We start from the raw sequence: 24,665 nt of genomic DNA on the forward strand, positions 1-24,665 counted from the left end.
TCATGAATCTTTTTATTAAGGGTCCCCTAGTTTCTCATTAATGTCTTAAGTTGTCGTGTCAGATCTCATTTTTACAATCTTAACTGGCACCTTGTATTTTTTATCTTTTAATCATGCAGCTACTCACCAGAGATTACATCAAAGATTACCGATTCATATTAAGATATTATTTATATTTGAAAAAAGAGGTTTAAAATGTTCTATAAAGAGTGCAAACCTCCACCAAGGCTGCTTCTATAAGTGATATGTAATTTGAATTTGCTCCTTTATTTTGTCTTGAAATGAGTTTGTCTTTACAGTTAAAACAACATGAGTTACTAACATTACCTGACATTAATTTTCCTGTTAAAAACAGAGAGCCCAGCAGTAGTGCCGTGCTGTGTGGAGTAATGAGGATCGGCCTGGTGGCCAAAGGCCTCCTGATCAAAGGCGACATGGACCTGGAGCTGGTGCTGATGTGCAGAGACAAACCCACACAGACACTGCTGGACACTGTCTGTCAAAATTTACCCACACAGATAGAGGTTAGAGACACAGACGCACACATACGCAGATGAATGAATTTGTCCATGCTTCTCTTAAACACTCACCTAAACACTGCTAACACACAATGCAACTGCAAAATGTAATCCAAGAAGCTGTATTTGTATTGCACTTTTCCTCTCCAATGTCAGACATCAGAGTGCTTCTGCTTGAATGTGGCACCTCTCCCTGCTCCCATGTGCATGTGTATTAGAGGTTAATGCGTAAATGTAGAGAGAAGCGTTGTGTGAGTGTTGGCATAAGTAGGCAAGAGACAGCAATGCTGGCAAGTGAGAAGTTGAGAGTGGTGTTAGTATGTATGAGTCAAGTGTGATTAATGCTCTTGTCACTGCTTCAGTGTCATGTTCCTCATTAACAAGTCCTGGCACAGAAAAAACAATGCACACTGATCCTTAACTTTTACTCCTGTATGTGTTCGCTGGTAATTTGAAATCATCTAGATGTTTCGATTTTTTCTGGCCTTAAGTAGCTCCTAAAGATTAGAGTCCTCCATTTAAATCCCTTAAAACATTTGTCAGCTGTATCAAGAATGCAAGACAATTTTGCGTTCACTAAAAATCTGTCAGAGGGAAAAATATTTAGCAATAACCCAACGTGGTAAAACTCCACAACCTGGGCGGCTAGTGCAGAAATTACTCAATGAATAAATTCTGCCTCGGTGCCTCTTCTCTGCCTGTTCTCTTTAGCAGTTAAGCGGTGTGAGGGAGTGAACGACAGATAGTGTGTGTGTGTGTGTGTGTGTGTGTGTGTGTGTGTGTGTGTGTGTGTGTGTGTGTGTGTGTGTGTGTGTGTGTGTGTGTGTGTGTGTGTGTGTGTGTGTGTGTGTGTGTGTGTGTGTGTGTGTTTTTTCTGAGTGTGTGGGCAGGGAGGTAATCTCATGTCTCAGCACAGTGACCAGAGATTCTGATTTTCTCATCAGGGGCAAATGGGAAGTAGATGGGCCCTCTGTGACCCACGGCTCACTTAAGCAGTGTTAGAAGCACACACACACACACACACACACACACACACACACACACACACACACACACACACACACACACACACACACACACACACACACACACACACACACACACACACTTGTTTTTGTTGTGTGGCAGGACGTAGCATTGACTTACATGAATGTCCTGGAAGCTTACCTTAATCTAAACCCTAACATTGACTTTCCGAGGTTCAGTTTATTGCCTCCACATTGAACCTGAGTTCCCAACACATAGTCTGCAAGAAAGTAGCGCCAGAGCAGCCTATGCGAAGTACAACAGAAACAAACACACTTATAGTATACTGTTTCACTTGTTAAATTATCAGTTTATGCTAATCAATATTTAGAGTTATGGCTTTAAATGCATTTGTGAGTCTGTGTGTGCCTGGTTTTGCCTGTGGGGCTTGTGTGTGTCGTTTAGTGTTCATTCCTTTATGTTTCTTAGTGGGCGAGTCTGCAGGTCGTTGTCACAGTGGTTGTTATCCCATTAATTCTTGTTTGTAGGCATGTGTGCTGAAATGCATTTGTACCGAGTAACAAATGTGGCCGTTGTGAATACTGACATGAATTCATTATCATCTGTACTTCTAAGTCCTGACCACGGAGGTCAGCAGTAATTGATTGCTTTAGAAAGCGGGCTGAATGGAGCCTCGTGAACATTTCAAAACAATTTCACAGTGAATGTCTGACACTGAGAAACAAGTACACAGACACACGATGTGTACAATGCCTCTAAAATTCATAAAGAGCTTCTACCAATCTTGATAATATACACTATTACAGTACATCATCTTTCATGATGTCCTCATTTCATTAAATTATTTATTCTTATTATTTTATAGCTTTTATTTAGTGCCCTTTCTTGATTGTCATAAAAGAAATACTTGGAACAGGGTTTTGTTTGGCCCAGTGTATAGGCAAGGTAAAGAGACTTCTCACATTTAAAAAAAGGAGCTTTAGTACAGGGATATCAGTCACATCTAATGTACCAAAAAAATATCCCCAGATACAGTATTTGCAATACTAGTGAGTTGAGTTATTCACTTGCTATTTCTCCTGTCATTCTTGGTGATGTTGAACTGTGAAGTAGCAATGTGCTCAGATATATTTGCTTCTTTTTCATCTGCACTGTGTCATGTTGTGACCTTGATCTCTGACCATGCATTTATGTTTGTCTTGACACATGACAGAAGCTGACAGAAGAGAAATACGAGGTCACGAGCTCCTTGCCTGAGGCGGCCATATTGGTACAAACTACAACAGAGCCCAAACTCACACTGACCATCACCCTCACCTCGCCCACCATGAGGGATGACGAGGAGGAGGAAGAGGAAGAGGAAGAGTTGGAGAATGGGGAGGAAGGCCAGGAAGAGGAAGAGGCGGAGGAGGAGAAGGAGGACGTGGAGGATGAAAAGGAGGAGATGGAGGAAGAGGAGGAGGAGGAGGAGAAGAAGAACGGGCGAGGTAGGAACACATCAGTTGTAGTTTTCCCCTCTGTTTTCTCACCACAACACACATCTCACTTTGTCGCATATTTGTAAAGAACTGTTTTTATTTTGAGACAACAAGAGGTATGACCTCTTTAACTTCTGCTGACACAGCTACAGGACACATTCCAGAGCTGAAGCACACAGGACCTGTCTGGTGTTCAGTCTAATGACCATCCCCCCCGCCCGTCTTCAGGGGTAGCAAGGAACTGATTATAATTGGTTGTGGGAGGTGGGATGGGGAGGCAAGGCCAGCAGGGCCAGCAAAATCAATAACCGAGCAGTAGCAAGCTGCCCATCCATCCTGTGGCTCCCGTCCAACTAGACACTTATGTCTCAGAGAGAGATGAGAGATAGAGCTGAGGTTAGCCGTACGCCATGCTACGCGCCAAGGCAAGACGGAGACGACCGCTCGTATTTTTGTCTCTTAGAGACCACAGGCATGCACACGCAACACACGGAGTAAAGAGACTTTTGTTTTGTCCCAGAGGGATAAAGATACCTGTCACACTTGATGTCTAATTGCTAGTAATTTGTCAAGGCACCTGTAGCGGTTAAGGGATGTGGGCCAATATGACTAATAGGGTCTCATCATTAAAGGCAGGGTCTAACACATTAACACGTTTATTGATAGGCAGATACACCAGTGGTGTTGTCCTATGTCTCCCCTCCTCCTGCTCTCTTAAACATATGGCTGCTCCTGCCTGAACTTCAACAGCAATATATTAAAGAGTCTGCCTAAAAGGTAGTTTCAGAAACCTCAGACTATTTAACTGCTGTGATTGATATATTTTTTTTCTATAAGGCAATTAATCTATTGAATTAAATAATGCTTGGTTATATTTAGCTGCCACATAAATAAGTCACCCTGTCGATCCTGGGTACTGTGTTGGATTTTAAACACGTTACGTATGTTTGTACAGTTGAATATTTGCTTTAAATATAAGTTATTCAATTCCTGTGTGCTCTTTAAGCTAAGACACAGCTCGCTGCTTGGTGGTCACAGAGGGCGGGAGGTAGGGTGATGTGACAGTAAATTAAAGGAGGCACAGCAGCAAAGGTTTTTTTTCTTTCAAATCAGTCTGAGGGAGAGGATGGCGTCAGTAACACAGAAGGAGATAAAATAAGAGCCCTAAGTGAGGCAGCGGCCAGCAGATCGTTTGAGAGAGCAGCGGGACGACAAGCAAGCGAGACGAGAAAGACTATAATGATCCACTAGCTGCACAGCAATCCCAAATGCAGCTGGGATCACTGACAGACCTTGAGATACACCATTATACATCACAACGTAACACAAATACACACACCACTACATTCATAACACATAGAGGAAGAACTACTCTGCGATAATGGCCATATGAGTTCAGGGATAATGCGAAATAGATATCATCTTACTCGTGCTACTACACATCGGGCACATCTGACATTTCAACGTAACACCTCTTTAGGGAAGGATTATCTTTTCACGGGAGAGTGATGAGGAAAATATTTACCTAGTCGTGTTTTCAGAGAGACCCATAGGGCTCTTTAGTGTGTTTTATGTCACTACCAGTAGGTCCCGCTCACAATAAAAACTCTCCAGAAACACCACGTAACCGCACTCATTCATACACAGCTGCATTTGATTCAGCTCGCCTTGCACATCATAGATTTTGTGTTGACTCTAAAGCAGCAGAATTGGAAAATACGTGGTAACTCAACGGTCCTGGCGTGCTTGGCGGCATGAATCAAACGCATACATATAAAAAGCGCAAGAATGCTCCTCTTTTACCAACCACGATGCTCTGAACAAGCCCTGCCTTGATCCTTCCTCTGTGTTGTGTTTGTCTGGGTCAAACTATCTTCAATTTTATTTTTATTTTAAGTTCTACTTTAGAAACGCTTGATTCTTCGTTTGTCCAGACAGGGAGTTGAATTGCTTTCTCTGCACCATTTCTATATGAACTGTGAAATCAAGTGCACCTTAAGTAATCCAGAAGAACAAAGAAACTCCTATTTTGACTCCTGCCTGGTGCAGACTGGATCAAAATAAATGAAATCCTCCTCAAATACATAAAGGAGAGGTTGATTTACCTTGCGGGGCACAGCCAGATGAATGGATGTGTCCCAACAATGCCCTCACATTAAATCAAACACTCCTTAAGTATTTGTGTAGCGTATGTCTGGGGGGGGGGGGCTTTCCATCTCACAAAGTTGTCTCTTCTTTCGTAAATCTGGTTGCTGACTTGTCAGTGACTAGTTGGATGTGAACGGCTAAATCACTGTTCAATAGTGTGTGTAATTTTTAGCACATATTCATACAAACAACCTGTATAAATATGGGCTTAAGATGTCAACATGTGATGCAGTCAACACTAGCAGACTGATCACAGTGTTGAAAGTGGCACAGCCTGTAGAGAGACAGCGCTTTGTTCTACAAGCAGAGGAACAACTTTATGGCATGAAAAGCACCTTGTATGTACCAAAAAATATCCATGCATTGGTGTGTGTATGTATGCTCTCACACACAATTCCAAGTGTGTCTGCACACATTCACACACGCACAGTTCAAACACACACACTCAGACATGACGTGTGTGTGTTTCACATTCTCTCTATATCGGGTTGTTATTGTTTTGTGGCAGTGTTGGGTGCTGCTGCGCAGAGAGTGGAGGCTGAGGAGGAGGAGGGGGAGGTGCTGGATAGACACAGATGTCTGTTGGCCCTGGCAGCGCTGCGACACGCCAAGTGGTTCCAGGTCGGCACCCACTCACTTCCTGTCTTCCTGCCCGGTGCTTATTGTAGCCTGACGATTCACCCAGAGGGTAGAAACTCACTGACAGATAATGCTGTGGTGCTTATTCTATACTCACACAGATTAAGTTAAGCCAAAATAGATAGGAATTACAAGGAATATTAACAAATTAAGTTCAACATGAACACAAAAAGGATAGGCCTACATATAACATCATTACACTATAATTCAAATTCTATAAATCTTTCAAATTCGGTGTATTTTTGTCAGATATATAGACTATAGATGTCAGATGAATCGTAAGGCTACAAAAGCAATGGTACTTGTTTTTCTTTTTGGCTATTATGTGAACCTGCCTGCTCTGTACAGTATGTCAATGCTTCCCTTTGATTCCCCTCCCATACCCTTTCCCATCTATCTCCCACCTCACTTACCTTACTGACAACAATTTAGTTCAGAACTACGGTATTTTCTAAAGATAAAGACAAAGTTAGGAGAAATATTTTTAATAAAACATGTCAATGATTTAAATTCAACATGTGAAGTGTCTTCAGAGTGGGTTAATTATTCTCTCTGGGGTTTTAGATAGATATAATCACTTCGTTATGTGTCTTTGTGGTGTACAGCAGGCTGTTTATCTAACTGTGTTGCACAAATACCCCTCCTCCTGTTCTCAATTTGTTTCTGTTTAATCTTCGCCCCTGCATCCCTGCGCTTTTCCTTCTTCTTTCCCCTCCCTCCATCTCCTCGGTGGCTCTCAGGCTCGAGTGAACGGGCTCAAATCCTGCGTTATCGTTCTCAGGATACTAAGAGACATGTGCAATAGACACTCCATCTGGGAACCTCTCAAGGGATGGGTGAGTGTTTGCTGTAATTACCTGTTCAGCCACCTTGAACTTTAAGACTTGTATGCCATCATCAGGTCTATATTTTTACTGGAATTTTAAGAATTGTGCTTATTATCATCCATAATTGAACTGTGTGGCTCATTTACATCTTCAGTCCAGTGTACACCATAAAACAGAGCCTCATTATGATCTCGAGATGCATTTTTTAAGATATAATTGTCAGTCAGCACCACCTATGTTTTATCACATATTACAATGAGTTAACATCTGCAGTTTTATATTTGTGTTTGTGTGTGTATTCTTCTAGCCCTTAGAGCTTATCTGCGAGAAGGCAATTGCCACCTGCAACAGGCCTCTTGGGGCTGGAGAAGCCCTGCGTCGAGTCATGGAGTGTCTGGCCTCAGGCATTCTGCTACCAGGTATGGAGCCATGGTGGACGCATGAATATACAGATGGGCAGATTAGAGCAAATCCACACTGGAGAATGTGGGTTTTTATGCAAATTGGCATCGCTGGTGAATATCGCAAGGGATGATGAGCTGATACGTGTAGGCTCTGCTTGGCACATTTTTGAGCTGCTGCTGCAAGAGAGGTCGAGACACCATCAATGACCCAGCAGAGCGCAGCTGTCTGAGGAAGGTCATCATTACAAGAGCGTTTTAATTAGGAGCAGCTGAAGGGGTTTCTGTTACGAGATGTTGTGCATCTTTGGCAGGAATTCAATTGTTCAGAAGTATGTGAAGGCTGAGTTTCATTTTACTTAATATGAGTCATGTGGAGGCAAAAGCAAGTTATGTCCCACTAGACTGCTTATTAAGGTTCTACTTAAGAAAGGACTGAGCTGTCTTTTAAATTATGTTAAGAGAAATAAGCTGCATATGAGAATGATAAACTAAATCCAAAATAAAATGGCTCAAGTTTATTTGACACAGAATGTGCCATCTAGTAGAAGAATATTTATTCAATTTTATTCAAATTTAATACAAAAGTGTCACACTTAAAGTTTGAGGGGTTTTACCTTTTTATATTAAGTGAAGGTTTGAATACATCACAGCGAAGATGACCAGGTACATTTTCCTATAGCTCCTGTTGTTTAATTGAATCGTCAGACTTCCTGTCGTCACTTGTTTAATGACAGTGAAGCCTAATTAAATGTTGCTGAGCTGCAGTGACAGTTTGTAAAGTGACAACAACTGACTTTGTGTTCCTGTCGCTTTCCCCCAGGTGGTCCAGGTTTACACGACCCATGTGAGAAAGACCCAACAAACACACTAACCAACATGACAGACCAGCAGGCTGAAGCCATTACCTACCGTGCACAGGTAAACACACACACATTCACACACACACACACACACACACACACACACTCACACACACACACACACACACTCACACACACACACACACACACACACACACACACACACACACACACACACACACACACACACACACACACACACACACACACACACACACACTTCCGCTTGAAGACACAGTTGTTATCACCCAGCTGCATTTGCCCTGAGCTGTCAGTTTGTGGGAATCAGTACGCAACATGCCTATTAGCAGACACAAAGAACCACCCCCCCCCCCAACCACACAAAATGCATACACACACACTTGTATGAGCGTGCACGTCTTCAGAGCTTTGTGGTGCTGAATTTTAATGATCGTGTGGGAAACTATTGCCATTGCAAGCCATAAATCCATCCCTGACACCCCGAGGACAGAGTTTTTTGTGCGTGCACTTCGGGCGTGCGTGCCGTCATGTCCTTCTTTACACACACACTCGACTGAGCAGGGCAGCCTCTGAGCCGCATGGCTTAGTGAATCCTGCCGTCCATTTCCTTTGAAGGCAGCCTGAACGAGGCTGGAATGTCAATGGGGATAATTGTATTGGAGCAGATACAAGAGCAGATAGAGGAGAGGGAGCTGTTCTGTCAATGAGCTGCGTGTAGACTCATGAATATCTGAGACACTCTACCTCCCTAATGGGTTTGTATTAGCCGAGCCACTGTCGCCCATTCTGCGTGTCTTTCTGATTGTTTGTGTAAATTGAGTATGTGTAAAGTAGATTTTGAGAATGATAAATGAACTATCTTTGAGTACGAATATGATGCTCTGTGTTGCAAGAAAGCTAAAGGTGGATTTTATACACCTATATTTATGCAATTATCTGACAGATTTGGAGCACATTAACATACATTCATGTTTGCATAACTGCTTCTGTGTTCAGAAGTGGCCTTCGTACATTTGTGAAGATGAATATCAGCCTGAAGACTCTGTTTTTCAACCAGAATATTAAAGCTCCTGCTTTATCCTTCTTTAGCACAGCAGTTCAAATTGAATGAAATGCTATAAAACTAACAATATACAACAATAAGATGGCTATAGAAGTAAAATATTTGACTGTATGTGTGTAAAAAGCTTATATCGTGGATACATGGAGCAAACTGCTGGGCATTTACTCATCATTGGTCGGTGTTATGACTTAAATGTATAGGGAGGAACATTTTTCAAGGTCATATTTCATTCCATAATATTCCATTTAAAGGGCAATCTCAATGTTTTTCTGTTTTTATGAAGTTCAATTATGGAAAATGTAGGACTCAACTAAAGTATGTGGTTTGAATTGTTCTTGTTTGAATGTATCTTTCCTATTTGTTGCCTTTAACAGCATGCCCTCAGACTCATGGCATTTGGACAGATCTACAAGGTGTTGGAGATGGATCCTCTTCCCTCAAATAAACCATCACATAAATACCCGTGGTCAGACAAAGAAGGTAAGTCCACCTGCCTATCTGCTCAGTCTACCTCAGCCTGTGACTCTTACTTCTTTCTGTCCTTGTGTGTCCATTCAGGCTTCCAGTCTGCATGTATCCATGTCTCTTTTTAACTTTGCCCGTGTAAAAGCCATGTCAGTCTGTGGTCCTCGCATGAAAATATAGCATACCATGAACATAGGTTGGACTTGCCATCAAATTCTTTCATTCACACAACTTTCTGGATTCATATAGTTTTTTTTATACACTATCCTGGCAGCACTGTCAATATGAAGGACATATGAAGGACCACACAATTATGAGATATTGCTTTTTTCCAACTGTCCTCAGCGTCTTAGCCAAAATATGCCTAGCCTCGGTGAAATTACATGACATGGAAATTTGCCAGAGCATTTACAGATTAAGGTTCATGCAGGAAAGGAGCTTATTCGTCTTTGTCATTGTTGACTGTTTGCTGGTCCGCCTTTTTCTTCTGTTGATCTTATCTGTGAGTTATTTTTACATATTGTGTGTCTTCTCTGACTTTGTGTGTTTTGTCATAAAAACATCTCTCGTAGTAACTGACTGATTGTTAACTTCCTCCATCTCTCTCTCCAGGCTTAGGTCTGAAAAGGCCATTTGAGGATGGAGCGATGGATGACAAGGACCTCATCAAGAAGATGAAGAGGAATCTAAGAAAAGGTACGAGAAGTAAAGAAGGACAAACCATTGTGTAATTACTTTCTTGTGCGTCTTTCTTTCAATTATTTTGTAGTCTGAAAGAAAGTATGCATTTCAAGAAAGAAACAACAAATATAAATCCCATTTAACAAAAGTTTAATTTAGCGTTGGATTTATTTTAATTCAAGCTGAAAAACAAAGCAGTGTCATGAGATGGAAGTAATCAAATTATGTTACCACAGACAAGCTTTGCTTCTCTTCTCCATCTCAATTTTTCGCTGTCTGCTTTTCTGCCTTCCACCTTCCTTCTATCCCTTAGAGGCAGATCAATAGTATTGATTTCAAACGTTTTAGTAGGCCACCCAACCATCCCCAGATCTTTTTTCATACAAGGAGAAGACAAATCAAGACTAATGGAGACGGAGAGGCATTTTTAGATATTGGCAAACAAGAATAAACTGATTGAAAATGAGAGAAAATAAAGGAGAGAAAATAGAGAGGGACCTGTATTCATCATGAAAACAATCGACGAGTGTGCAGGAAACCTTTGAAAAAATGTGATTTATTGTGTAAAGTGTCCCTGAATTGGGCCATTCTGTCTAATTTGGGCTGGATAATCAGTACATCCCCTGTAAACCCTAATAAATCTATCCTAATATGCTCTACTTTCTCCTGTAACCATTCCTCTCCATTTTTTTTGCATTAGTCCTGGACAGTAAAGCCATAGACTCCAACCAGCCTATGAACGCCCTGATGCGGTTGAACCAGATCCGGCCGGGGCTGCAGTACCGCCTGCTGTCCCAGTCGGGCCCGGTTCACGCTCCAGTCTTCACCATGTCTGTGGACCTCGATGGAACCATTTACGAAGCATCTGGATCCTCCAAAAAGACAGCCAAGCTCCACGTCGCCGTCAAGGTAAGGAGGAAAATGAAGGAAGAGGAGTAAAGTGTGCCAGATATATGTGCAGCTGACACGAGAAGAACATCCCATCTGATTTATTTGTGTGCTCATTTAGACCTACTGCGAAATGACAAAAGACCCACTCTTAATAAATAAAAAAGGGATGATCCATTTTCCAGCTCCAGCTGCAGCCAAACCTGTACATCTATAAATATGTTTCTGTCTGTGTATGGCTATTGGTGTGTGTGTGTTTGTGTGTGTGCGTGTGAGGATGGATAGAGGTGGGCAAATCCATGTAATCCCAAAGTGGTTGTGAACAAAGAGGCTCTCCAGAGCACAGAGCCAGGATAATCCTCCATCCGCTCCATTCCCATAAAAGGCTCTTTCTCCCCCTTTTCCATTCTCCTTCTCACTCACTTTCTTTCTCTCATGTATTCACCTTTTGATCTCCCCCTCTCTCCCTCACTGTCTCTCCCCCTCTGCATTGGGTGGTTCAGCAGCTGTAACACAATCACCCATTTGGGTCAAAAAAGGTGTCATTCTTCTATCCTTTTCTGCGCTCATATTGTTCGGCTGCTTTGTCAGCTGAATAGACTTCCAGTAGGCTCATACGACTATAGTCTGCAATGCCAGTCTATTGTAATGGCTTTTATTTAAGTGTTGTGTGAATTAGCTTAGGCTATGTTGTGTCAGTACCACAGTTACAATATAATCATCATCACATTTACAGCTGTGTCTATGCACTTCGCTGCTTTTCATTCTTCTTGCCCCTTGTTAGCAGCTCTCTACCTTTATGGCTAATAATGTCTGTTCAAAACATAGTCACCCCTTGGCCCCGGCCGTGGCGCAACTGCACCGCACGCCGGCGACCCTGGTTCAATTCCCGACCCGTGGTCCTTTCCGGATCCCACCCCGACTCCCTCTCCCACTTTCCTGTCACTCTCCACTGTCCTATCCGATTAAAGGCAAAAAGCCCCCAAAAAATAACTTTAAAAAAACAAAAAACAAACACCAACAAAGGGCAAAAATATATCAATTCAGGTAGGTAGAATAGCAGCAAAACACAAGTTCTTAAAAAATGTCCTCTCATTCTTTTTATTTTATCATGGTCTTTCTTCTCCAGGTTCTCCAGGCGATGGGCTATCCGACAGGTTTCGACTCAGACCTTGACCCCATGAGTTCAGACGAGAAGTCGGATGGGGAGGGGAAGAGTGAGACGTCATCGCACACTAGCAATAACCCAACACACGCCTCGGACAATTCCAACACACTGGAGGTGAGGATTGAGAAACAAGGGTTGACAAATGCACACACTCAAATTCTTTTTAATGTCCCAGTATCGGGAATATTGCTCATCAAAATGTACAGTTATCCTCATGATCACGCACATCACGCTCAGTCTCCACTGCTTTCTAATTAATCTATGAAGAATTGATGAAATGATAAGACTTTAATAATCTCCTCAGGTGCGAACTCAGGGTCCAATACTAACGGCGAGTGGGAAAAACCCTGTCATGGAGCTAAACGAAAAGAGACGAGGCCTCAAATACGAACTCATCTCTGAAAGTGGAGGCAGTCACGACAAACGCTTTGTTATGGAGGTGAGCTTCACAATGTACAGACACTGCCTATGAAGAAAATATATTAAACATGTACATGTGTGGTAGAGTATATTTCCTTATGTGCATGTCCTTTAGCCAGGGGGAGACACATACGGAGGCTAAGCCACACACACACTCAGAAACAGGCTGATCTCCGGTTGTGTCAATCAGTCAGCTTGGTTCATGAAGCAGCCCTGTTCTCTGTGGGGTGTGTTGTTTTCAGACATGCCTGGCTGCTCCATCGCTCCGCTGATTGATTAGCAAGGCTGCTTGACAGCAGGGCTTCGCTAAACAAGCCGTCCTGTTCAGCCAGACTCACTGGCTGAGTAAGTCATAACTGAAAAAAGCAGGGGGTTCGAACAAATTATTGTGCAGTTGTTAGTTTTGTAAAAGCTGCATTAGAATGTAAAACCACTCATAGAAGTCATAGTAAAACTACAAAAATCATTGTGAAAAAATAAACTTTTCACTAGATGCCCAAAATGCAGTGTTCCTTTTGTCCATAAGTAGTCTTAAAGCATATTAGATTCATATTTTACTTTCTTTATGTGTGTATCCATGTGTGTTCATGTCAGGTGGATGTTGATGGACAGAAGTTTCGTGGGGCAGGCCCCAATAAAAAAGTAGCAAAGGCCAGTGCTGCTCTAGCTGCTCTGGAAAAACTCTTCTCTGGTCCGAATGCAGCTGCAAATAAGAAAAAGAAGATATTGCCTCAGGTAAGGACACACACACACACACACACACACACACACACACACACACACACACACACACACACACACACACACACACATACAGTACATACCAGACACAGAGGGCACTGCTTACTTATGGGGCTTCACAGCAAAACGTATAAAACCTACGATCAATAAAACCTGTAACAGCCTTCTTAGGAGCCAATACGTCCATGCAGCTTTTTCGAGGATAAAGTTTAAACATCTCTTTTAGTCCGGGGAACAATTATTTGCACTTTGTTCACTCATCAGTTATCAGTGGCACACAGATCAATACTTTATCAGCTCACAGTTTATCACACAGTTATCAGATCGACATTTTTCTACCTGTGTTCTCATTGAGCCTGGGTACATGCTGAATTGAAAACAATGTGTCTCTGTCCAGACAAAAGGAGTCCTGGCAGCAGCGGCAGCCGCCTCAGCGGTAGCAGCTCAGGTAGCCAGAGGAAGAGGAAGAGCAGCCCTCGCGAGAGGAGCCTTCGTCAGCACCGCCGCACCAGGATATGTCACTCCAGGTAGTGAGATCTTATGTGAGATATGAAAGATTACAGCTATTTGTGCTGATGGTATTTTGTTGTTGTTGGTGTTGGTGCATTGTTCAATAATATATAGATCATTTCAAAGAATTATTCTTATATTCTTGGACTTTTGTTGGAATCAGAATTTGATTAATTATCAGTAAGGGCTGAACTTTCACTTATATAATCACCCTATTGTGTGTCAATGATTGAATATACAGTATCTTGTTAGGAAGGGGTTTTAACTTTACTTCAGGTATCCCAACCTTTAACCACAGCTGTCAGCTAGGGGCAGGAATCACTGATCTAATCTCACTGAAGATGTTGAAAAATGCAGCCTGGAATTAAACAAGTGCTCAATTGAATGCCACCTCTTCCCCAACAGGCTTTGGAACACCGTATGGCTACAGTCCTGCTGCTGCAGCTGCTCCTGCCTACGGTACGTGCTTCTTTTGTTTTTCCTGTCAACCCATTTCACCCTCCTTCTACCGTCTTTAAACTTCTTACCATGTCTTCCCTCTTTACCAGTAAATTCTCTTCCAACCCAACATAGCATAACTGTTAGTGGGTTTGTTAATTATTCAGTAGGTTTATATTACACTAACCATTCTTCTCAACCCTCTTTTGCTTCAAAACTTGATCCCATTTTATTCCATGTTGTGGGGTTTGGCATCGAGCTTCAATAACAACAACAAAAAAGCTTAAACTGTCGCCTCATTGTTGCGCGCTTCAAGCTAATCCATCAGCAGTATGGCTTATTGTCCGCTCAGCGCTTTCTTCATCTCACTCACTTTCTCATTTCATATGGGCTCAAACCGATCATGACACACACACATGCACTTATTGAATGAAAACAGAAAAGAGTAGAAAACAACACCCATAACTAAGCTTTCCTGCGCTGATCACTCGGCGTACTGCTGCATCTTCATTTCTGTCGAGGTTATTAGTGTGTCGGTTCCTCACTTTACCAGCTGTTTTTTAAGACAAGGTGACAGGTCAGCTTTGCCACTGCAGCACTGCTCCTGTTATGTTACTGCAGCTAGAGGGTTTATATGTCCTCACTGCTGAAAGTGCCCACTCCGCTCTCTCCCACACACATAGGCTCAAATCTATACTAGTCCTTGACCTTTGACAGCATCGGTATTGGTGCAAAAATCACTCACACATGCGTCCCTCTGTCACACGTAGTCACATTTACTCCCACAGACTAAGCCTTGTGCAGTGTGTGCACACATGTAGCATTGGGAGGCCTCCCAGCTTTGAGTTGAATGAGTCTTATGTGCTAAGAGAAACTGATCTGGGGCCCCAGGCAGACGTGTAGTACCCCCCTGAGATCCCGACAGCCCTGAACATAAAGGGAGCCTTCGTCTTTCTGTTTTTTGTGGAGCTGAAACTCTGCATTCATTAGGTTTAAATTCTGTCCCTAGGAGCCGCATAATTTATTAAATGTAATTGTGATGTTTATGAAATACTCATAATCCAATCCAACAAGCACATTAAAGTGACTGTTATAACTACTTCTTTAACTTGTCTTTTTAAGTATCCTATTTGCCATGACAGCCAATATATTTGGGGAGGCATTCAGTAAGGTCCATCGTGCCTGGCCAATGAAAAGACTTGGCGTTTAAATGCCCTGTATCTTCAGTGGGAGTGATGAGGACTTATTGGTATCTCACTGTGTGCATCTTTGCCCCTGTGAATCATCAGAACATTTCACGCATCATGGTGGGTGATCACTGTGAGTTCAGCTGACCCTGAGCTTTAACCTCCTACGAGTCAGTAGGAATTCATTTTATTGGAAAAAGTAAGGATAGACATGAAAAGTAGAATTAAACTCCATATTAGGTCCTAAAATTAAATAAGACATCCTCCCAATTTGCGTCAGCACAGCATGTAAGCAGAGACCTTGCTCCACAGGACTCTGATAAGCTTTGCCTACCATCATGTGACAAGACACCATGGACAAATGACAGTCCAATCCAAAATATATGCACTGTGCTGTAATATTCCTACTGTTACTCGTCAATGTGGAAATCAATATTTATATTTACATCCAGAGTAGAGTTATAATGCAGGGCCTACATTTCAATCAGAAGGGAGAGACAACATTTGGTAAAAGCCCTTTATCTCTTAGAAACAGAGCTTTTATCTTGTACCCTACTTTTCCCTGTACTCTGCTTTGGGCTTTCTTGTTGGCGCGCATATTAAAATACTGATTGGTTTACAGGAACACTAGAACACACTGTAAAGCACAGAACATTATATTATAGGACAGGGCGTTATACCATATTGGACACAGGCTTTATTTCAAAGCTCTTCCAAAATGACCCATTTCCTATATAATAAGGGACTTTCCTTCCTTAATTTTCCGTCTCTTCCTCTGATTGGCTTCTAACCCTAACCAATCTCCCTCCTCATGCCTAACCAATCCAAACAATCGAAGTTAACAAGTGGCCAATCAGAGGCAGACATGGGCGGGTCATGCTTTTTCAACAGCAGGAAGTGTGATTAAGCTTACAGGGCAAAACTGTCTCCTTAAAGAGTTATTACACTTTATTACACCATGGGTCTGTTTATCATTATAAAATAATAAAAGCATTGTACTCATCAGGGGAATTGCTGAGAGATCTGGCTGTGTAAAAGCAAACCCTGATATATCAAAGTGATTGAAAAAGGAACTAAGGCAATCGCTTTGACGTGTGCTTTCTTAAGGATTAGCTCATCACATCGAGCAATTAACTTCATGATTTTCATAACAGATTTAAAAGATTATTAAAACTACAGAAACAAGACCCAGTTTGTAATAAATCAAAAGTAATCTCATCTTTGGCCATTTGTTTTCCTCTCTTTAACTCTGCCTCTCGGTTTCTCTAACCACTGATGAACAGGCAACCCTCTCCATTTCCTCTCACTCAGAGAGACTCCCCCTTTGGGAGCCATGTTTGTTCAGAGGGCTGTTGGTTGGACCTAGATGTAGCGTAGTGTGTAGTGTAGGAAGAACAGACACATTTGGTTTATTTGTTGCCCTGGACTCATGCAGAGCTCTTCTCATGTCTCCCCTCTAGGTTTGCCAAAGAGAATGCTTCTGTTGCCTGTCATGAAAATGCCCACCTACCCCGTCCCCTACTACCACTTCTTTTAGCTCAGGAGACACACACCAAACGCTTTGTCATACATACCAAATGCTTCATCCAAACCGCACAACCTGTTTTTTACTAGAAGGGAAACTTTTTTCTACAAAATCAATGATGGGAGAAGACCTGAGCTAAATGTTTGGGAAAGCATTTTTTTTTCTTTTCCTACTGTTTCCTGAAACGTTTATGAATATGGAAAAGAATGCAGGTTTGAGTTCTCAAGAGATAAACAAAAACTTGAAGGATTTTACTGTGAATTGTGACCTCATACGTTGAGTCTAAATTGTCTATTTTAGCCTTGTGTTTATTCTTTGCAAGGGAGAGGATAGCTTCTGCAATATGATACACTCAACACATATTCTCTATAAAAAGTGAATAATAATAATAAGCCTTGTGAAGGATGTATAGGTATAAATAAATAATGTTGAAAAAGAATAAAGTTTATTTCCTGTACGAAGCTGAACACTGTCTGATATCTTTTACAGTACAAAGGGCTTCGATGCACTTTGGGATAGATTTAGACTTTTTGGGATTATGTTTCCAGGTGCGATGTGAAACGATTTACTTACTCTTTCAACCTGCCTACAAAACTGTGTCCTAAACTTGCATCAATCTTTAATATTCCACTCTCATACCGCTCAAGGATTGAATTTCAATCTTTGCGTGTAGCTCAGGGCGTCTCGTTACATCCTTTTGACCCTCAGTTTATAGATATTCAGAGGGAAAGGCGAGAAGACAACGATTGAATTCAGAAAGCTTTTGTCGGATCCTGCATCATGCATTCATCTGCACGATCCCATTACCTTACGTGGATTAATATTTGGCGGATTCCCCACAGCTATCGGGAGTTATCAACTGGAGTGAATGCAGAGCTCCTAAAGGTTGATATCTGCAGCCGTTTTTCAGCAGCATTCTGGGAACTCATTGTTGGAAAGACAACATATTTTATTTACAAAGACTAAATCTATATCACTATATTGTCCTGTTTGCTCGATATCAGACGTCATTGTTGGTAATGCATGCCAACCATAAACATAACCTTTGGGACCAACATGAATTCATATCTTCGCAGTGTGCTTTATGTTGTTCCATTATATCACAGCCATTGTTGGATTGGTTGTTTTTGCACGTCTATGCTTTACCTTTAAGTAAAGATTAGTACCAACTGAGCTACTGAAACAATTCAAATTTTTAAGAAATAGTAGTAAATAAAAAAGTAAAACTTCACTTAAAACAGAATAAAACATAAGCTAATCAAAGGTCAGCATCAGTCAGGACAGAGTTTTGGTGGCACTTCACCTGCCTGAGTCATCTAACCATCAAGATATAACCACCTGACGACGTCTCCATGGTTACAGATATGAGGCGCAGCCATTGGATGAGAGGACCCAGTATCTTATCCAATGGTTGGTTGAGCTCCATTGAGTTGTTGTAAATCCTTTAAAACTATATTTGTTTCTGACATCACAAAATATCCACTTCAATTTCAAATGGTTAAAGGTTAACTTCCCTGTTCATTTTTGTTGTGTTACTTTTCTGTACAAGGTTTTTACTCCTGAGATCAAGATATTTATACAGTATATTCCCTGTCTAATGGATTCAGCTTTAACTTGACTGATAGATATAAGACTTCTGTAATCTATCGTGTCTTTACTTTTAACTCGTGTATTTCCCAAAATGTTGCACTTTTTCTGTCACCCAGTTTATGATCTTTTTTTGGGAACATTTCCAAGAACCGCTCAAGGACACTTGAAGTAACCTTGTCCTAGAAAAAAAAAAGATTAGATTTCTTTGTCCCTATGGAATTGCCTCTTGTTCCTTCATTGTCTTTTATGAATCTCTATACATGACTAGTAATCCTTCTGTTCTCTTTGTCCCTGTTCTTCTCTTCACTGCAGGTGGTCTTTTCATTGACAATCCCTTCTACCAGCCGCGGACCCTCGCTCCTTTTATCATTCATCTGGGTCCTCAGGATCTCTTCTCTGACTTCTAGTGGCAGAAGGTTGTTGGAAACTCTCTTCACACTTACCTGTCTGTACATGCAGGACGCCTATTTTTCTGTCCTTCTCTAAGCGGGCTGCCTTTTGATGCAGGTGATTGGACTCACAGATCTAAAACTGTTTCTGTTTGATCAGTCCGCCGGAAAAAAAAACGTTCTGTCAGCAGTGGAGTAAAAATCTCACCTACTGACCGAGAGGCTCAACGCTCCACTTTCTGTATTCTCTATTCTCCAACCAGATTATCACTTCAGAGGAGAGAAACTTTAAACAAAGCAATACTCGGATTGTACGAGGAACGTTCAGCTGTGACAGTGCGAGGCTGGACTGAACTTCTTTCTTATAGCAATACACCAGAACTCCTCTCTCCAAGCTTACTGAGTTGAGAAGATGTGAATGTCCGATGGAGTTTTACCCAACACAGCATTGCAATAGCTCATTCTGATTGTATATTCATTGTATGTGTGTGTAAGTGTGGCTATAACATGACTATATACACATATATGTATGGTGTATGTTTCTATAACATTGTGATGACAATAATATTACTATATGATGATGTATTTATGTAAATATTCTATAAAATATAACTATTGTTGGTATAAATTATTTTAGAATTATAACGTGAGATGTAACTGTAATATCACAGTATAGCTTTCTTCCAATTTTATATACACTGAGCAATTGAAGCTAGTTCTAGGAGATGCAATATTATCTTTGGTATTCCTATTAACCTGTGCTGTTAGAATATTTATGCTTCCTTCTTTCTTTTCCTCCTTCCTCTCCTTACTTCTCCTTTATCTTTGATGTCTTTCTGAGCCTTTCTGAGCACGCTCTCTGCTGCCTGAGGTTTGTTTACGTAGCCCGGACCAGAGGTGCTCACTACTACTGAACACACTCATCACCTATTCACACCTGTGCACACCCAGGCACACACACTTTTCCTGTCAAGAAGCACATTTTCTAAAGTCTCACTGCTGGCAGGGAATACTGTTATTAAACATAGAGTACTGTATGTGTATAGTATGTGTATACTCTGATGTACGCACTGCTCCATCTTCCATAACACCCATCAACACTCTGTCCCGCTCGCCTTAGGGACCAAAAGCACAGCTCACTCACATTACTGTTCCATCTTTCTGCAAACACACACATTCACACACACCTTTCCCTCCACCCTCTTTTACTGTAGGGACATGATGCCACTGGTGGCAGGTACAGCTTTGTCAAAGGGCGTGTCTTAAAAAATGGGAAGGACATCTCACAAGTTACTGGCTAAATAATTAAAGGTATAGCTCAGAAAAGGAGATTCGAATTTGATTGGTGTGTCTGTCTGGGAATGAGCATTTGTCATGGGTTGGTTATGTCAGCTGTAGGAACTTGGGAGGAAGGAGTTTACCTTTGGTTTCTTTTGCCCGGTCACCGAAACCTAAAAATCCAACATGTCTGACCAGTCAACCACTGCAATCTCTGGCCTCATGCTTCAGTACATTTAAGGATTCTAATAAGTTCCACAGAGTGAGATTTACTCATTAAACATTAGGTATATCCCCATATATACAATCAGAACTCTGTATTGGTATTAAGAAAGAAAGGCTGGACTGGTGCATGCCAAGTTCAATCACAGTGGCTGAGACACCTGTCAATCAAGCACACACACTGCATTACCGTAGATCTCTGTTAGGCAACATCTTCTGAACATTTTTACCATGAGACACTTTAGACACCTGTATTTTGAGTCAGAAGTTGGCTTTTTAAAAGTTTTGAAACCTCCTAACACTAGTCAGTGTTTCTGCTTTTTAAGACCAGTCTCAATGTTGATGAACTGTTCCTGAGAGATTTGGGGAGTGAAGTTAGTTTGGTTATCATTTTTAGTCTTAAAAATTCATGAATGTTGCTTTATTGTGTTTGACTGTGTAGTCCTAGTATTGTCTAATGAACGCTGCTTCAGCACATATTGCAAGTTGTATTTACGCAGCTAGTAGTTAGAGTGAGAGATGAGGTGTTCCATTAAACTCTAAAGTGCTTTACGCTTAAGTATGTTGGGTCTAACTTTGGGCTGTAATCAATCAGAAAGCAGTCACAGGATACACAAAGTACCTTTTCAGTGCTGTGTGGGACTTCTAAAAGCTATTCATCAGTTTTATTTTATTTTTAGCCTTTAATAGAGACAAGGTGTCAGTCAGCAGAGACAAAATCGACCAGAATGTGCATCAAAAGGCTATGATTCTCCTCACGCTCGCCTTGATCTGGGCACCTGTTTGATCTCCTGTGTTTGCTTCAGCTTTGATAAAACTAAAATGATGTCTGAGAACGAGGCGATAGACTTCCTAACACCTCAAAGCCCATTGTTTTCAAGACTTTGAGTCAAATTAAGGTTATATTTTGCAACACGACTGAGCTGATAGTCAAGAGAATTTTTCAGATATAAAGGAAAATCTCTGTCATTTACGTTTGGGCAGCTGGATCCTTGACATAAACACTTGGATTTATCCACACAGTGTGTCTGTTACAGCAAAAACCCACATCCATGGTTGCCACTGTTCTCCGCACGACAAATTTGCTTAGCTATTCCAAGCATTTCCCCCCAAATCACAGAGCACCTCTGGCCCTCTCATCTCGTCTGAGAGGGGCACTGCTTTGCCGTTTTCATCCTTGAATGGAATTCACGTTGAGGTGAATAACTCAGAGCTTTACTGTGTGGAAACAGAGCTTCTCTATCGGCTAAGAATTTCTCCTGATTTCCCCTCTGCCCTCTCGCTCTGCCACCGTCCTCTCTGTCCAGATGGCCCACATTAATAAGGCAGATATTCATACCTCAGTAAGCAACCTTTTCATTTCCCCTGTGACTGAACAGACACGCTGGTGGAGTCACCCTGACTACTGACCTGTCCTCTTGGTCTGTTGGCTAGACAACCACGCTCAGAGTGAGAGCTCAGGGAAACACGGTCGGTGTTAAATAAGGCATCTGGTCCCTGTAGAGGTTGGGAGTTGTCCTCAGTGAGGCAGAGGCACCTAATGTGTGTTTCTTGTTAGGCTTTACAGTGATACGTTAGGACAATAACTTTTTACCACTCCCCTGAAAACCCTTACTTGTTTGACTAACATTTATAGTTCTAATTAACCATGATGTTTGTAGTATGCACCGGATTATTGCAGGGAAAAAATAAAGAATTATCTAATGTTGTTGTTCTTTAGCAAACATATATTTGGTGATGATGTAGAAGGGCATGAGGTACGAAGATAAGAATTTCAATAATGCTGCTCCTTTCGCAGTTGATATGAAAACCGATTTATTTAGTTCATGAAAAATATTCAAATAGTTTAGATCTGCCTTTGCAATGCTGTGGCACCATCATGAATATGTGATGCTTTTTCCCCTGCAGTGCTTTCATGGAAACGCTGTTTGAAGAGTTAGAGAGTTGTGTCCATTTGTGTTTTCTTCCCATTGTTCCCATAAAAGGTCTGAGAGATCACTATGAAACAGGAAAACATGGCAGCCGTTGTAAACAAACCTCCCTCCAACTACACTTTGACATACACAGCCTCTCTGTGGGCATGTGCTAACTACACCTGTAAATCTTATAAGCACAAAACACACACTCACACATTGTTCTCAGGGCCACCTGACACAGAGGTTTATGCAAATAGACACAGAAGTAATCGTATATATAAATAACCCAATGACCATCACAGCTGAGCACATTGAGACTGCGCGACATTCCTTTCCTCATGGTTTGTATGTCAAACATAAGATTGTATGTAGTGAGAATTGTACAAGTGGTTAGGCCTTGTTTGTACTTTAGGATTTGAGCCATGTATAGCTGAGAAAACACATCGCCCCTATTTGTTTTCTTGGTGCTTTATAACAGGCTGTCTGTAGCACTGTATATAATGGATGTTACTTTTGTTTTTTGGAGAACCAGCAGTTATCCGTGGACAACATAAGCTTTGCTGACAGGAGAAAAAAGGGAGGAAAGAAAAGTTTTTTTGGCACCAAATGCAGTAGCTTTGCGCGTTTAGATGCTGCAATATGTTCAGTAGTTAAAGAGTGCTTTTGCTGCCAGTCGCCCGATTTCCCTCAGGCTACTCTTCATCCCGCTGCCAGGTCAAAGGTCAAATAGGATAGGAAACGATGCAGAGTCGCTGGCTGTAAATGGGTTCTGGATTGTTCTGCGGGATGGAATTTATCCAGACACCAAACACTCTGAAGCCTTTGTTTCAAATATCTGATAATCTTTGCTGTCTCAGAAGTTAGAAAGCATACGGTATGGGATGCGGTACTCGCCATCTAGACAGTTAATAAATACCAGGTAAAAGGAAAGAAGAAAAGTCTGATATCCTGTGTGGAAATGAAGGAAACTTTTCTGCTCCCTCTTGCATTAGCACAGAGACTCTAGGAGCTAAATGTGTCTGAAAGCAGAGGAAGAATAGCTGCAGAAAGGGCCAGAAAGTCCATCATCTGAACTCTGCAGGGCAGCAGAAATAGATCCGGGATCACGTTTCAACTGCCGAGGCAAAGCAAACCAGACTAACTGCTGAACGCATCCTTTTCTCCTGGTGTGTGTGCATGTGTGTGTCGTGGGGACGGGAACACCTGTGAGTTTGTGTGTTCGTCTGGCTAGGACATCAACTGGAGGATGATGTGAAGTTATTTCACACCCATACGCACGCACACAGACACACATTATTGCAGTCACATTTAGCATGTTGTTGCATATTTTCTGGTCATGGTCTACTGATAAGTCCAGTATCCTCTTGATAAACGATCAAAGCATTTTGGTTGGGAATGTACACTGTCGTTATAGTGATTGTAGAGTAGAATGTATTTACTCATAGAGAGAGTAAACTTGCTTTTTTGTAGAGAAGCATATATACAGAATATATATGGAGACATACATATATATACATCTATATATCTTTTGATCTTGTGTGTGAGAGTTGTTTTGGGCGCATCCACCCCTGTTGAGATTCATGTTTCTTTCAACTTTTATTTATTATGTTCGGACAAAAGTAGCGTCTTACGGGTGATGAGTGTTTATTTTTTCCTGTATATATATGATTTTTAAATTTTATTTTTGACAAAAAGGGGTTTAAAAATAAATTGTTTTACGATGCTGCCTATGAAGTGATATCTTGTCCACAGAATCTGTTTGATTCATGAATTTATCAAAGTGATTTTTGTGTGAAATGTAACAATGACAGGGTGGGAGTCTCACAGGTCGTGCTGAACAAAGGTCAATGACAATTAATCATTTGAACTTGCTGTATTGATTAGTAGCAACATACACAGCAGTGATGATCTGTGGTTGTCACTGTTTTTGACATAATCTATGCTTGACAAACTGAAAATAAATCTGATAAAGTGCTGAATCTCTATAAGTGAGTACCTTTTCTTTTTTTGAAGGTCACCTATTATGCAAATTCCACTTCCACGTGTCCCCTCTTTGTTTGGAGGTATATAAAGTTTCAGGAAAAAATGCTGTCTCTGTTATCCTGATACATCAATATCAAAACCTGAAAATGAGCTGATCAGATTTGGCCCCTTTGTAATGTCACAGGTGGCCCGGGTTCAACTCCCATTGTGGGAATACGGGTTATATGTGCAGTTGCTCAATCCTACTTCCCAAAAAGAGCAAGTACATCTAGTATAGAATGCCCAACATGTATTAAAATATATATACAGTGTGTAAACAATTAGAAAAAAAATAGACAACACAGGTTCAATCCCCACT

General features: G+C 41.4%; 1 protein-coding gene across 4 annotated transcripts in view; it reads left to right on the forward strand.

Annotated features, from left to right (window-relative positions):
* Positions 1 to 24,312, forward strand: part of strbp (spermatid perinuclear RNA binding protein) — a 73,879-nt gene extending 49,567 nt beyond the window's left edge. Inside the window, exons 5-20 of one of the 4 annotated variants that reach the window (XR_010166280.1) lie at positions 356 to 524; positions 2,719 to 2,992; positions 5,640 to 5,752; positions 6,511 to 6,606; positions 6,905 to 7,016; positions 7,822 to 7,919; positions 9,281 to 9,386; positions 9,984 to 10,067; positions 10,753 to 10,961; positions 12,070 to 12,222; positions 12,413 to 12,547; positions 13,123 to 13,263; positions 13,667 to 13,811; positions 14,185 to 14,238; positions 16,865 to 18,339; positions 18,832 to 24,312. Coding sequence is in view for 2 of the 4 variants with exons in the window: in XM_063889472.1 (XP_063745542.1) it covers positions 356 to 524; positions 2,719 to 2,992; positions 5,640 to 5,752; positions 6,511 to 6,606; positions 6,905 to 7,016; positions 7,822 to 7,919; positions 9,281 to 9,386; positions 9,984 to 10,067; positions 10,753 to 10,961; positions 12,070 to 12,222; positions 12,413 to 12,547; positions 13,123 to 13,263; positions 13,667 to 13,811; positions 14,185 to 14,238; positions 18,832 to 18,926 (1,984 nt within the window). In the remaining 2 variants the exon portion in view is untranslated. The remainder of the gene's footprint in view (positions 1 to 355; positions 525 to 2,718; positions 2,993 to 5,639; positions 5,753 to 6,510; positions 6,607 to 6,904; positions 7,017 to 7,821; positions 7,920 to 9,280; positions 9,387 to 9,983; positions 10,068 to 10,752; positions 10,962 to 12,069; positions 12,223 to 12,412; positions 12,548 to 13,122; positions 13,264 to 13,666; positions 13,812 to 14,184; positions 14,239 to 16,864; positions 18,340 to 18,831) is intronic. The other 3 variants (XR_010166281.1, XM_063889472.1, XM_063889473.1) reach the window with 3 other exon arrangements.
* The last annotated feature ends 353 nt before the right edge of the window (positions 24,313 to 24,665 follow it).

This window comes from Eleginops maclovinus, chromosome 8, assembly GCF_036324505.1.
Source record: "Eleginops maclovinus isolate JMC-PN-2008 ecotype Puerto Natales chromosome 8, JC_Emac_rtc_rv5, whole genome shotgun sequence".
Classification (NCBI taxonomy): Eukaryota; Metazoa; Chordata; class Actinopteri; order Perciformes; family Eleginopidae; genus Eleginops; species Eleginops maclovinus.